We start from the raw sequence: 15,393 nt of genomic DNA, 5'->3' as shown, positions 1-15,393 counted from the left end.
CAAGTTTGGTTAATTAGATTTAGCCTAACAGATTTAGATTTTTTTCAGTTTGTAGATTTTTTCCATTTGCATGATTAATTGTTTTTCTCTTTCTTTCTCTATCTTTCTACGACAAAAGTCTTTAGTCTGGTGCTTTGGTCTCAACTTGCCCATTTTTATGAATTTCAATTTTCTTTAGAGAATCTACAGTTCATTTCATTTGTCATTTCTGTTGGTATGTTTGTTTATTTTGGATATTTAAAATGTCTTCCAATTCCAGTGATAAATGTTCATCAGAATTTCAAGTTTATTGATCTTTGAGAATATGTTCTTGCATTATTATGTCATTACCATAATATTACTTGAAAATGGTCTCAAAACAACAATATTATCATTTATCACAATGAATATAAAAACAACACACACATCCACTGTGTGACCCAGAATATATCGCCTAAATTATTCTCACACTGCGCCATCTAATGCTCAAAGTTGAACATTTCAGCTCTTTCTTTGCCAGTGGAGAATCCCCCTGTTCCTCTGCATGACCTCACTTTCAAACCAGATCTTATTTATGCAGTTTTTACATTCTAACTCTTTATCTTCTCACCTTTCAAACACTATCTATTCTCCACCTCTGGGCGGACTTACACACTCACATTTCTGCTTTGCATGTTTTCCACTGACTTTCCATCTTCTTCTTGAATGATTTGTAAGATTTTAAAGCTTTATTTTGAAATCTCATAGAAATTTTATATAATTTTTCTCCCCTCCATTTTACGCTATGTCAGATACTTTGTCCTGATTATTAACTGTTGAAGGGCCTAACTGTTTGCAGTATCTTTCTCCAAAAACAATTAATATAAGCTCCTGTTAATGCAGTAAATTTACAGATGTAGCCAGATATTTACATACGCAAAATAAAAACACAATTTTTTTTTCCTACTCTTTGAGGTTAAATCAGACCAAACTTGTTAGGATTACCAAAATTATTTCTATTTGGTAAATACCAGAAAACTTAGCCAGAACATTTTTCATCCAATCCAGAAATTTACATAAGTTTATTCAGTATCAGGGATATCTGTCTTAAGCTGAATGACTTGGGTCAAATGCAGGTCAACTGTATGTGAAGGTCAAATAAAATGTCTACATGTAGAGTAAATAGCTTTTCACCCAGGAGTCCTGATACCAGCTGAAAAAATGGCCGTGATATTTTCTTTACCTGACCAGTTCATCTATAAACAGTACACCTGCTGGCTGTTTCTAAAATGATCAGGCTCTCCTCAACACCAGTTTTTGTACAGCATGGGACTTCCATCGCTCCACAACCAATTTCCCTCCTAGAAAAGTGTTCAGTAGATGACACATTTCATTCAATGTTTCACAAAATGCATAACACATAAGGCATAGGTGCAAAAATACCTGCTGTGCATCAGAGCCTTGATTACAGTTTTCTGTCCGATTGCCAATCACCATCTTTCAGACGCCTGTCGTGATTCTGATTTTTTTCCTTTTGTCTGAAATGTTGCTAAATATACCAAGAAAGTCAACAGAAGGGTGATTATTGTTTAATGCGAATGTGCAGACATGACCTGCTGACTCTGACAGACCTGGCAGAGCAGAAGAGGACAGTGGTTGACCTTTAGGCCTAGATAGGAGAGGTGGAAAATATCGGTTTCTTCTGTAAGTATCAACAGATCACAGATCTCCCAAAATTAAGAAAATTGGGGTGAATTTACCGGCTGGCTAATTTATCAGCACACCCCTCGTGTATGTTGCATTAGTCTTGATGACAGAACATTACATTTATTAAAAAAGATAAATCCCTCGAGGACAATAAATAACCCAGTGACACTTGTGCAGACCATAACCATGATGTGTTATGGTCCATGAAGGAACAGTGAATTCAATAAAATAATAAATCTATGAAATATACTGAAGAAAAAGTATGTGTTTTAGTAAAGTGTACTACAATAAGGTATGTCGTATTTACTATGGATCAGATTTGGGGTTCCAAGCAGTCACACTTAGGAAACAATGTCAAAAAACACCAAATATGTGGTGCTGTGGTGAGGCGGGGGCAAAGCACGACCAACGTATTGAGGCCTTGGTCCTCGTGACAGTGGTCACAGGTTCGATTCCCGGCCTGGCGATATTTGCCGCATGTCTTCCTCCTCTCTCATTACCCTGTTTCTTGTCAAACTACTTTAAAATAACAGACCACTAGAGCCAACAAAAAAAAAAAACACCAAACAATGTTTGTCAGCAGAGTCATAATCTGGAGAGCTGTAGATATTTGAAACTGGAGTTAATTTGTGTTTCTGTGTTTTAGTCACTTTATAATGTCATTATACTTAAAACACTCACGGTCACCACTGCTCTTAGCCGACATGGAGAAAAAGAGGAGGAATACAGCCAACAACTTCATGATGGAGATGATGCGATGATGCAAATTTGCACACTGAAGGCAAATCGAAGTAAAGCATACATGTTACTAAAATTCAAATGTGTCGAAAAAAAGATGGGCAGAAAATTGGTCATCAAACCTGATGAAGGATGATCCTTCTTCTTAGCCAGCCAGCACCTTCTACCTTCACTGAGGAATCACTGGATACTTCTAATTTTGTTACAACTCGGGGCAATTTCACAGTATTTCCACATAATTGCACAGGTTAAATAAATGCATCAAAATATAAAAAAATCCTGGATGATAATTTATTTAATCTGCAAAAGAACTACAGCTTCAGAGAATATTTATTTTCCAGCAAAGCAAGAATCCAAAGCATCCAACTAAACTACACAGCAGAAATGATTTAAAGACTAACAAAGCAAAGGTACTGGAGTGGCCTAGTCAAAGAGCAAACCAACTATGATTTCTGGCCTGGGCCTGGATCATTTTATGAAGTGTGACTTTAACCAGGCCGTTCATACTTGAAAACCTAATAAAGTTGCATGAAAACATTTTTGCAAAGAAGAGTGGAAAGAAATTTACTTACAGTGATATTAAGACTTTTCTCTGGGATTAGAGACCAGAGCCGATCACAAGCTCAGATCCACACATTTCAGATCTCCTCTAAAAATGTTTTTAGCTGCCATTTTAATAGTTCAAACGCCACATATGCTTTAATATGCATTTTAACTCTGCGCTTACTTTTATTCCAAATTTCAAACAAGACAGACAAGATAAGATTTTTTTTTTTTTACCTTATTTGTATATTTTTCAAATAACCTTAAGGAGTAAAATATAGTTAGATAAGATATTAACAAAACATAAACAAAGAAACCCCGTGTTCAGTCTTTCTGAGAGAATGAAATCCGAGCAACAGAGAAAATTAATATAAATAAATGTATATAAATGTGTATATATACATTTATCAATAAATAAAAGAGAGGGCTCAAAGGGGCAGGTACCTCCATAGTACAAATATATGCATTGAAGCCACTAAAGGCACAGACTACCAATAGTCTTTGAAATGTTTTTACCAATTCAGCCAATGAAGACCAGGTCTCTCTGAATTTTTCATAGCATCCCATTTTGGTATTCCTTATTTTGTCTAAGTGTAGCATGGATATCATCTCTGTAGTCCAGCTGGGGGCTTGTTAGACTTCCTCTGGAGAAGATTGAGTCTGTGAGCCATTAATGAGGCAAATGCTGTTGCTTTAAATTTGTGCTAATGTGGAGAAGCTATTGCGTCGGGCAAACCTTCCGGACAACAAAGAAAGAAGTTCCCCAAAAGCTGTTTAATAGTTGACAACACCAAAATATATGACCTAAAGTAGCTTTGTCTGCGTGGCATCTCAAACGAACTGGAGAATATTCTAGAAAGTTGTCATTAGAGTAATGCAGATGATGTGAAACCTTGAATTGTGTTAGACACTGTCTAATTTTTCTGAATCATAAAATATATATTTGAAATATTTTTCTTTGCATAGGGATTCAGTGCAAATATTACATCTATGACATTTTACATGGGTGAAGATGGGAGAGGAAAATGTTTGCGGACAAAACTTAAAAGTTGTATGAATCTAAAAAAGTAATTTGTATGCGAATATGAAATGTTATACAAGAAAACATTTTTTTATGCTTGAACAATAAATCACCTTCACACAGAAATACTGTATATTGAGAATGTGAAACGTTCTTTGTTATAAGGTGATGTTTGTTTTTTAATAACTCATTTATGATTGTGTTAAAAATAATAGAAACATCAGAACAACACAAAGACAGAATAAACCACACACCATCTTGTTTTGATTCCTCAAAATTTTATTTTTGCTTGGCCAAAGAATAGAAGAAAGTTTTGCATAGATAATTTTTTCTTATAACTCATTCAGTCTGCTCTTATTAAAGAGAGACGATCCAGCTGCTGTTTGCTTATCGCTTCGTTCCTTAGTTTGCAGTAAAGAGAGAAATTATATGAAGTAAAGAAGCAGAAATATCTTTTGGGTTTTCTATGAAGCTGCAGAAAGGCAGGTAAACAGAAACACCTAGCACTGATCCTCCACTGGTTCTGTTTTACACATCAGGCCTCTTTGGGAACCTCAACGTCTTCGGAATCTCTTGACGCAGATAGAAGGTAGATTGTGATTACACCACAAGTCATCCCAGCACTTGTCACCTAAAAGCAAGAGAACAAATATCAGTCAAACATCACGTACTGAAACCCTGAAGTGACCGACGCAGTATTAAGAAAATGATTGGAAAGGATGATGAAATGAAAATTCTTCCCACAAAAAATGAGCATAAACTCCTGCTGTTGATACAGTAAATGTACAGTTAAAACCAGACGTATACATACCAAATGAAAACACATACACAATTTGTATCTTGTCTGAAGCTAAATAAGTACAAACTTAACTTTTTTTATGTAAGTTAGTTACTAGAATTATTTCTTTTCAATAAATGCCAGAAAACTAAACCATTTGAGAGACCATTTTTGTAATTTTCTTCAAATTAAGAAGTTTACACATTTTGGTCAGAAAACCTAAAGATTCATACAGTTTAAAAGACATTTATCCCTGATACTGACCAAAATGAATGAAAACATCTGAATGAGAAAAAAAATTACAAATACATCTCAGAGAAATATTTAGTTTTTCTTGCAATGTAGCAATTGGAAATAATTTGGGTAATTCTGTTTTCTGTCTGATTTAACTTCAGATGTGTGTCTGCGAAAACGTTTACATGCAGAGTAAATAAGCTTTTCACCCACAAGACCTTTTATCAACTGAAAAAACAGACGTGTGATATTTTCCTTTACCTGACCAGTTCATCTGCAAACAGTGCTGGGTGCCTCCAGCATTGTTAGGCTCTCCTCGACACCAGTTTGTGTACCTCATAGGACTTCCATCGCTCCACAACCAGGTTCTCTCCTAGAATAGTGTTCAGCAGATGACACATTTCATTCAGGGTTTCACAAAATACACAATAAAGTGAACTGGCAAAAATACCTGCTGTGCATCAGAGCCTCCAAGCCATGCTTCTCTGCAACTGCAACTTCCTGCACGTATCATAGCCTGAATGCGGCGGTACTCGTACGCGTTGTGAACTGATGCAAGGTTTGCTCCCATAGACAGACAGTTTTTCTACAGAAAAACAAATAATGGTGTAGTGTTTAATGAGAATAGTGAAGAGCAGTAGACAATTATTTTAGCAATTTTCTGAGGTATTAGTTGGTTTTGTTGATCAAGAAAAGTGAAATAAAAGATAGCAAAAGAAATTAAGAGAACATTCTTGTTGGAAATCACCTCAGCATTCGCCCAAGTCATGGGTGTGGCAACATAGCGAAAGCAGCGACCGTTGATTTTAGTCCAGCCATGAGGACAGATCCTGAAATGCCGCCAGTAAAATCGTCCTGATGACAAACAAATGCAGACTTCCAGTCAAGAGCTGTATGTCAGAGGTGCACTGATTACAGTTCACTGACTCATCAACATTTAAAAAGTCTGACCTGTTGATTCCAATTTTAGCAAACTCTTATTATTATTATTTGTTTCAAATGTTGCTAAATATAGCAAAAAAGTCACTATGTTGGCATCAAAAGGGTGACCATTTTTTAATGAAAATGAGCAAACATGACCTGCTGGACGGGTTTCTCAGTCAAATCTCTCATGGCAGAGCAGAAGAGGACAGTGGATGATCTTTAGATGTCTGCTGATTTATCAGCACACCCATAGTGTATGTGGGATTAATCTTAATGACTCAACATTACATTTATTTAAAAAGCTAACTCCCTCAATGACAGGAAAACCAGTTACACTTGTCCTGGCCATAACCATGATGTGTGTATAAGGAAGTTACTGTAGATACTTTAAACTAGTTAGTTTGTGTTTCTGTGTTTTAGTAACTTAACCAGGGCTTCATAATAAATAAATACTCACCGCGATGAAAGTACCTGACACCACTGGTCAGAGCCATCATGGAGAAAACAAGAAGGAAAACAGCCGACAACTTCATGATGGAGATCTAGTGATGAGGCAAGCTGGAGGCAAACTGAAATGAAGCATACATGTTAATAATATTCAAACATGTCAAAAGAAAGATGAGCAGAAATTTGATCAGCAAACCTGATGAAGAATGATCTGTCTTCTTAGCACCTTCTGCCTTCACTGTAGAATCACTGGATATTTATAGAGCTTCTAATCTTGACACAACATGAGGAAATGACACTGATAAAAATTCCACAGAATTGCACCCCATAACGAGATCTAGTTCATACCTTGCCTCATCACTCACCATTGAGCAAAACTAAACCTCATCTTTGTGCTCGTCATGGTTGACAGTTGTGGCAAGAAGAGTTCTTAGAATTAATGTTCCACGAAAATTAACGGAAAGTGTAGCGACTAAGGCCTATACTTTAATGCGCCTGGTTGTTAACTTCTTGTTGGTAGCCTTTGTTTTTTTTGTGCAGTTGGTCAGTGCAAATCTTTGCTTCCACCTACAATCATAGATGTTATTTATTTTCCTTGTAGTGTCTGTTTATCATTTAATTTCTATTTAGAACAGAAAGGAAGATAACCTTAATGTCCCCACATACAGTACTTGAACATACTGGACAGTTCGTGAGCAGCACGTTCATTTGAGACTTAATATTCGAACGTTCTGACTGCCTATTTCCTTGTGACAAATTCCTTTATTTCTCACAATCATAATGGAAACTAGCAAATTTGATGAGCTAGTTGACACCAAACTCTGTTTCTTCTCCATCTGGAAAGCCTCAGCTTCAGTGTGGGACAGAAAATGGCAGTCACATCATCATGCTGCGAGCAAGTCAGCGAGCCACTGTTGAGCCATCGCAGCATCCTGCTGTGCATCGGAGCAGCAGCAAGCTTTGATGAAATTAACTAATCAAATGGAATCCGATCATATTAATCTTAGTTTATTGTGTTCCAATAGCACAGTTGTGGTTGACGTAATAATTTTAAATCTATATGTGCAGATATCCTAAGTGAGCATATACCTGGTCAGTGCCAGAGACTACTCAATGTCCACTTTCATCATGTTGATGTTGACTTAAAATAATATGAAGTGATGTAAAAACTATTCTCAACCTTATCATCTTGGTGTCACATTAAAAACAGTTTGATGTGAACACTGTTTCCACCAGGGAGTTTACTGTGCGACACCGAGTACGCATACACCGTGGTAAAAATTGGTCTTTGGGTGGGCATGTATGGCAGATGTTCCTTTCTAGTCTGTGTTGAGTCTGCCTCGAGTACATGCGGACCTCCGCAGACTGAAGTACCCCCAAGTGTGTGTGGACCTTTACACCAAGAACAGTAAAAGCAATTTGCCCATTTGTCATCCACAGAAACTGAGTGACTATAAGGGGAAACTGAGGACACCTATGAAGGAGCTACAAGCTTAAGCATCTCATATGGGAGATATGAGATGGTAGAATAAGTGGTATTCTAGTTAATATCATAATATTATTTTCATTATCAATGAACACAATATATTGATTCATAAGATGTTTTCTAATGTTCCTCAGTAACAGTCAGATAATATAAATATCAAATAAATATTAATGTTTCACGTAAAGATCATTTAACTTTTTTTTCTAATTGAATATGATGTGAAAGCTGAAAAAAGTCACTGGACAGCACACAAAAAATATTAAAACATATTTTTTGATGAAAAAGGAAGCCTAATAAAGTTAACAAGAGTTACAAAACAAATATGCCAAAAATAACATTTTGAGTACATTTTTTAGTGATTTAAAGACGGTTCCACACTGACCCTAAACCCCATAGACAGGAACAGAAAGTTAACATTATAGCAAGGATGAGCATCTCAGATGGGAAAGACTCTGCATGCAACACGTTAGTTCTTCACCAGTCAGAGCTTTATGGGAGAGTAGAAATGAGAAAGTAACTGTTACAGAAAACGCTCATTAATCCTGGACTGGAGTTTGTGCCAAATGGCATGTGGGAGACTTTATGGTCAAGTGGAAGAAAGCCTAAAAAACAAGCCAAAGCTGAAAAACTGTCTGAGGGGAGAAATGCTTCATGAGCACAAAACCGTTGTTGTGCAACTAGTAGTTTCATACATTTTGCCTTTGCTGCATATTAATGCAGCTAATGTTTATCTACTAATACTATGAAGTTTTAAACTTATCGTGACGTTATTTGTTTATTGAATCTAAAAGTAACGTGTGCAATGTCTACCTCAGTGTTAGTAGGCATAGATGGCTCATGAATTTGGAAGGGCCCAAAATATTTCAGCACTCCACCACCGTCTGTTCCTGTTTACCAGTGCAGCCTCTGTGTTGCTGGTGTCTCTCTCCAGTGGGGACAAAGCAGGTAGACCCTGGAAACATCACCAGTCCAGCACAGGACAACACAAACACAGACCATAAAATCATCCACACCCATAGACACATAGGGACAGTTTAGAGTGACCTGTTGACCCAACATTCATATTTAAACGGTCAGAGGAAGCCACTGTACCCAGAGAGAACACATGCTATGCAGAAACGGTGCTCTTGTTGCAAGACAACAATCCAACTACTACAAGACAACTACTCTACTGTGCTACCAAGCAAGAAACATAAAAATATTAAAATGTAAAAAAACATATTCAATTGGTAAAATTGAGTTTAATTTTGCTTAATAATCTGGCAAGAAATAAGGAGTCTTAGGTGAAGAAAAATATGCCTAAGATAAAATCAGAATATAAATTAAGAACTGTCACTTTGTGTTTCTTCACCTTCTCAGGGTTTTACAAATTGCTTAGTCATCCTTACTAAGGTCTACACTATGTGGTATCTAAACATGCATATTCATATCTTTCATGAATCCTTTGCAAAAACTACATTTTGAATTTCACTAAGATATTCTTTCATGCTTTCAATAATATTAACTTACAAAGGAATCTGCCACTTCAAAGCTAACTTTGATTAATTTGATTAATATCCCCATAGCTTTGTGTTGCTATTTATAAGCATTTAAAAACAATCAGCTCTTGATCAAGAAAACCGAATCGGTTATACACTTCTGAGTCGCCTTCCCTTCCTAACTAACAAACTGGAATAAGACAGTTAGCAGTAAAACAGCACTGTTTGGAAAGTTTCTGTCTGGTTTTAGAGCCCATCACTGCAGTGACAGCACTTTTAAAAGTCATTAATGAAACTCTGATGACCTAAGATAATGAACTTGTGTCTCTACTTGTCCTGCTAGATCTCAGTTCTGTTTCTGATCCAGTGACGACTGAGCTGTCTGTGTTGAAGTCTGAAGATGTTTGGTGGGGTACAGGGAATGAAAAGCAGAATGTTGTTGAGATCTGATGTCCTTCATTGTATTTTGTTGATAGTCTCTTTCTCCTGGTGAATCGTCCTTTGTGCTGACAGCTCTCTGCGATATTCAGCCTCTTTTTGCAGCTTCTTGTTTGTCTTTCTTTCAGTGATCTGCAACTCACCATTAACATCTGAAGCACAGCTTATGCTGGTATTAGTTACTAGTCTTTTGTCTGATTACATCTTTGTCAAAGGCTGTTTTTGCTGAGCTGCAAATATAAAAAGGAATGGAGTATTTAGGAACACTAAAGCCCTTTATGTATAGTCAACACATAACACATTTTTACATGAAATGACATGGCACTATTATTGGCACCATCTGCTGTTCATACCTTGTACTGCACCCTCCTGCAAAAAGAACACCAAGTCATTTCTCTTGTTTTAAACATAGACTAGAGGAACTATTGAGGTTTTACCTTCATACAACCTCTTCTGGCTCACATCTGAATATTTCCTGCACTTAGGCCTGTCGCGATAAACAATACATCAATTAATCGTACAATAAATTAAAACTATCAACCTCATTTTAATTTTCGGCTTTATCTTCTCTTCCGGCGTCTTTCTCTTTCTGTTGATGACACTGAACGAAAAAAGGCTCAACTCCGGTGCTCTCCACTGACCCTCCTTTCCTCATATCCTTAGTGTAATGCCCAGCGCACACTGCACAATCTTAGAGCTGTCGGCCAATTGTCGGCCCATTTTCAAAACCTGAGAGAAAACAAACTAGCCGACAGAAATCCTAGGTATAACAGTTTGATCGGGTTCGATCCTGCCGTGTGGTGTCCAACAATGGGCACAAAATAATGGCTACAAGTTCAGTTACCTAATTTTAAAACCAGGCATTAATCAATGCTTTACTACAATCTACCTGCAATGCATGTGGCTAGTGTCAGCGTAAAGTCCTGACTGAATGAAAATCATTACAACCAATTTATGTCACGTAATGAAGAACAGCTGAAAAGTTACCGGGTTTATCAACTGCGGTAGCAATATCACTCCAACTCCTCTCCTTGTCATTTCTATATTCTTTGCACAAAATGTTGAATAAACATTAATGTTGTTTCAACATATCATCGGCTGGACTTTGGGTTGCTTCGTGTCAGCTGTTTGGGATTCCCCTCCATAATTTCCCCTCAGAAAGCACGGAGGGAATCTGTGCTTTCTGATTGGCTACCTGTCACAGTCAACAGGCTGTGTTAAAGCTCCCAGTCAAAGAGGCCACGAAGATCTACCATAACACACCACACACTACAGGATGATAGGTTACGAAATCGCAAACAACAATCTTAGAACGGCGGATGTTCTAAGATTGTTGTAAGGGGAAAATCTGGGCAAAAAAAACATGTAGTGTGAACTATTGTATCAGGTAGTCGATGTGCCCATTTTCTCTATTTAAATCTAATTATTTCTGAAGGGCTAAATAGTATACAGACTTCATAATCTGCCCTCTTTTGGTTGAATGCAGTATTTATTTCCACTTTGGCTTTATGTTGTTTAGTTTTTATTCAAGTAAAAGTTTTATTAATGGAGACTGAGAATCCATCTTATTTTTGGTTGTTTTGTTTATTTTGTTTATCAGTTCCAGTGTTAAATATTCTTTTGAAAATAAAGTGCATCTATCTTTGGCAGGAAATCACATGCGTTATTACGTCAATTCCATTAAATCAGTGTAAAGAGGTCTTCAAACAATATTATCGTTTATTGCAATAATTTTTGAGACAATTAATCGCTCAGCAAAATTTGTTATCGTGACAGGCCTAGGTGCACTGCAGGCCAAATCCTGACCTCGATGTCTCAGATGGGATTTTCCTTGACAATAAAAAAAAAAATCAAAAAATACCTGGATTAAAACAGTGATTAAATTACAAACTGGTGAACTTTTTACTGTTTTTGCTAGCTTTTTGTAACACTTGAATTAGTTAGGGATTTTAGATGGCTCAACATAAATGCATACTACATATAAATACAATGGATCCCTGGTGTCCACTGGGATTAGAGAGCAGAGCCGGTCACAAGTTCAGATCCACACATTTGAGATCTCTTCTAAAAATGTTTATAGCTGCCATTTTAACAGTACAAACGCCACTTATGCCTCATGTAGGAGTCCTACATGAGGAAGAAGCTGTTGCACCAGGCAAACCTTCCGGGCAACAAAGGAAGAAGTTTTCTCAAAAGCTGTTTAATAGTTGACAAGACCAAAATGTAAAATCTACAGTAGCTTTGTCTGCATGGCATCTGAAAAGTACTGGTATATTCCAGAAAGTTTATCATTAGAGCAATGCATGTAAAACCTCAAATTGTATTAGACACTGTCTAGTGCAGATAGAGGAAGTGTGAATACCCCTTAGTAATGTGTCATCCTGATCCTGTTCCCAAGCTATTCCTTTCTTCACCCATTTCAAACGATTGTTATTCTTAATCATGAAATATATTTTTGAAATGTTTTTCTTTGCATAGGGATTCAGGAAATAATGACACATCTATGACATTATTTAATGGTGGAGACGGGAGAGGAAAATGTTTGCTGACAAAACTTAAAAGTTGTATAAATCTAAAAAATTGTGTTTTTGGAATATCATAATTTGTATGTGAACTTGAAATGTTGCACAAGAAAACATATCTTTTTGATGCTTGAACAATAAAATAATCATATTTGTACAGAAATACTATGTATTAAAAATGTAAAAAGTTATTTGATATAATGTATTATTTAAATTGTAATAACTAGTGTATGATAATGTTAAATCAGAACAACACAAAGACAGAATAAACCACACACCATCTTGTTTTGATTCCTCAAAATTTTATTTTTGCTTGGCCAAAGAATAGAAGAAAGTTTTGCATAGATAATTTTTTCTTATAACTCATTCAGTCTGCTCTTATTAAAGAGAGACGATCCAGCTGCTGTTTGCTTATCGCTTCGTTCCTTAGTTTGCAGTAAAGAGAGAAATTATATGAAGTAAAGAAGCAGAAATATCTTTTGGGTTTTCTATGAAGCTGCAGAAAGGCAGGTAAACAGAAACACCTAGCACTGATCCTCCACTGGTTCTGTTTTACACATCAGGCCTCTTTGGGAACCTCACCGTCTTCGGAATCTCTTGGCGCAGACAGAAGGTAGATTGTGATTACACCACAAGTCATCCCAGCACTTTGCACCTAAAAGCAAGAGAACAAATATCAGTCAAACATCACGTACTGAAACCCTGAAGTGACCGACGCAGTATTAAGAAAATGATTGGAAAGGATGATGAAATGAACCTTCTTGCCCCCAAAAATGAGCATAAACTCCTGCTGTTGATACAGTAAATGTACAGTGTGATGTACACAGACGTGTGATATTTTCCTTTACCTGAAAAGTTCATCTGCAAACAGTGCTGGGTGCCTCCAGCATTGTTAGGCTCTCCTCGACACCAGTTTGTGTACCTCATAGGACGTCCGTCGCTCCACAACCAGGTTCTCTCCTAGAATAGTGTTCAGCAGATGACACATTTCATTCAGGGTTTCACAAAATACACAATAAAGTGAACTGGCAAAAATACCTGCTGTGCATCAGTGCCTCCAAGCCATGCTTCTCTGGAATTACAACTTCTTCTATGTATCATAGCCTGAATCTGGTGGTACTCGTACAAGTTGTGAACTGATGCAAGGTTTGCTCCCATAGACAGACAGTTTTTCTACAGAAAAACAAATAATGGTGTAGTGTTTAATGAGAATAGTGAAGAGCAGTAGACAATTATTTTAGCAATTTTCTGAGGTATTAGTTGGTTTTGTTGATCAAGAAAAGTGAAATAAAAGATAGCAAAAGAAATTAAGAGAACATTCTTGTTGGAAATCACCTCAGCATTCGCCCAAGTCATGGGTGTGGCAACATAGCGAAAGCAGCGACTGTTGATTTTAGTCCAGCCATGAGGACAGATCCTGAAATGCCGCCAGTAAAATCGTCCTGATAACAAACAAATGCAGACTTCCAGTCAAGAGCTGTATGTCAGAGGTGCACTGACTCCAGTTTTCTGGCTGATCAAACTTTAAAAAGCCTGACCTGTCTAGTCTCATTTTAGCTGAAACTGATTTTTCTATTTTTGTCTGAAAAATATGCTTTTTTGCTAAATATAGCAAAAAAGTCACTATGTTGGCATCAAAAGGGTGACCATTTTTTAATGAAAATGAGCAAACATGACCTGCTGGACGGGTTTCTCAGTCAAATCTCTCATGGCAGAGCAGAAGAGGACAGTGGATGATCTTTAGATGTCTGCTGATTTATCAGCACACCCAATAGTGTATGTGGCATTAATCTTAATGACTCAACATTACATTTATTTAAAAAGCTAACTCCCTCAATGACAGGAAAACCAGTTACACTTGTGCTGGCCATAACCATGATGTGTGTACAAGGAACAGTAAAGACATTAAAATAATACATCTATAAAGTATACTGAAGAAACAGGATGTGTTTTAGTAAAGTGTACTACAAGAAGATATGTCATATTTACTAAGGATCAGAATTGGGGTTCCAAGCAGTCACACTTAGGAAATCAGAAAACAATGACAAAAAACACCAAATAATGTTTACCAGTAAAGCCATGATCTGGAGCAGCTGTAGATACTTTAAACTAGTTAGTTTGTGTTTCTGTGTTTTAGTAACTTAACCAGGGCTTCATAATGAATAAATACTCACCGTGATGAAAGTACCTGACACCACTGGTCAGAGCCATCATGGAGAAAACAAGAAGGAAAACAACCGACAACTTCATGATGGAGATCTAGTGATGAGGCAATCTGGAGGACAAATTGAAATAAAGCATAAATGTTAATAATATTCAAACATGTCGAAAAAAAGATGAGCAGAAATTTGATCAGCAAACCTGATGAAGAATGATCTGTCTTCTTAGCACCTTCTGCCTTCACTGTAGAATCACTGGATATTTATAGATCTTCTAGTCTTGACACAACATGAGGAAATGACACTGATAAAAATTCCACAGAATTGCACCCCATAACCTGATCTAGTTCATACCTTGCCTCATCATTCACCATTGAGCAAAACTAAACCTCATCTTTGTGCTCGTCATGGATGTGACAGTTGCAGCAAGAAGAGTTCTATACAGCGGCAAGTCACAACAAATGTCGTCTCAAGGAAAGCCACTGAAGCCAACCAGGCCGTCGTTGGCTTCCAACAACCAGGCAACAAAGTCTTCTTGTTGGTAGCCATTGTTTTTTGGTGCAGTTTTTTCAAAGGTCACAGTGCAAATCTTTGCTTCCACCTACAATCATAAATGCTATTTATTTTCCTTCTAGTGTATGTTTATCATTTAATTTCTATTTAGACCAAAAAAGGAAGATAACCTTAAGAGGGAGGGAATCTGTGCTTTCTGATTGGATACCTGTCACATTCAACAGGCTGCGTTAAGCTCCCAGTCGGGAAAAACCCCTGATTTAGATCGGAGCGTCAACGACGATCTACCGTAACACACCACACACTACAGGATGATCGGTTACGAAATCGCAAGCGACAGTCTTGGAATGGCGGACATTCTAAGATTGTAATAAGGGGAAAATCTGGGCAAAAAATCATGTAGTGTGAACTATTGAATCCTATTTTCTCTATTTAAATCTAATTATT

General features: G+C 37.0%; 2 protein-coding genes across 2 annotated transcripts; both read right to left on the bottom strand.

Moving 5' to 3' along the window:
- Nucleotides 1-4,225: 4,225 nt before the first annotated feature.
- LOC111611231 (ladderlectin-like) lies at nt 4,226-6,630 on the bottom strand. The gene is made up of 6 exons (XM_023347107.1): nt 6,547-6,630; nt 6,361-6,472; nt 5,728-5,834; nt 5,431-5,565; nt 5,241-5,352; nt 4,226-4,598 (listed from the first exon to the last, which is right to left on the bottom strand). Exons 2-6 carry the CDS (start codon nt 6,434-6,436, stop codon nt 4,522-4,524), a joined length of 507 nt encoding a protein of 168 aa, XP_023202875.1. The 5' UTR covers nt 6,437-6,472; nt 6,547-6,630; the 3' UTR covers nt 4,226-4,521.
- Nucleotides 6,631-12,556: 5,926 nt separating this feature from the next.
- LOC111611232 (ladderlectin-like) lies at nt 12,557-14,709 on the bottom strand. The gene is made up of 6 exons (XM_023347108.1): nt 14,636-14,709; nt 14,449-14,549; nt 13,610-13,716; nt 13,313-13,447; nt 13,123-13,234; nt 12,557-12,929 (listed from the first exon to the last, which is right to left on the bottom strand). Exons 2-6 carry the CDS (start codon nt 14,522-14,524, stop codon nt 12,853-12,855), a joined length of 507 nt encoding a protein of 168 aa, XP_023202876.1. The 5' UTR covers nt 14,525-14,549; nt 14,636-14,709; the 3' UTR covers nt 12,557-12,852.
- Between the last annotated feature and the right edge of the window lie 684 nt (nt 14,710-15,393).

This window comes from Xiphophorus maculatus, chromosome 14 (assembly GCF_002775205.1).
Source record: "Xiphophorus maculatus strain JP 163 A chromosome 14, X_maculatus-5.0-male, whole genome shotgun sequence".
NCBI classification, from domain to species: Eukaryota; Metazoa; Chordata; class Actinopteri; order Cyprinodontiformes; family Poeciliidae; genus Xiphophorus; species Xiphophorus maculatus.
The sequence above is the reverse complement of the archived record's forward strand: the minus strand, read 5'-3'. Positions and strand labels throughout refer to the sequence as shown.

Excerpts from the sequence above, each read along its gene's own strand:
- LOC111611231 (XM_023347107.1), bottom strand. The coding sequence starts at position 6,436 with ATGAAGTTGTCGGCTGTTTTCCTTCTTGTTTTCTCCATGATGGCTCTG. Across the intron at positions 5,566-5,727 it reads TGACTTGGGCGAATGCTGAG|AAAAACTGTCTGTCTATGGG; the intron begins GTGATTTCCAAC and ends GTTTTTCTGTAG. Across the intron at positions 5,353-5,430 it reads GAGGCTCTGATGCACAGCAG|GAGAGAACCTGGTTGTGGAG; the intron begins GTATTTTTGCCA and ends ACACTATTCTAG.
- LOC111611232 (XM_023347108.1), bottom strand. The coding sequence starts at position 14,524 with ATGAAGTTGTCGGTTGTTTTCCTTCTTGTTTTCTCCATGATGGCTCTG. Across the intron at positions 13,717-14,448 it reads TGTCAGGTACTTTCATCACG|GACGATTTTACTGGCGGCAT; the intron begins GTGAGTATTTAT and ends GTTTGTTATCAG. Across the intron at positions 12,930-13,122 it reads TTTGCAGATGAACTTTTCAG|GTGCAAAGTGCTGGGATGAC; the intron begins GTAAAGGAAAAT and ends TCTTGCTTTTAG.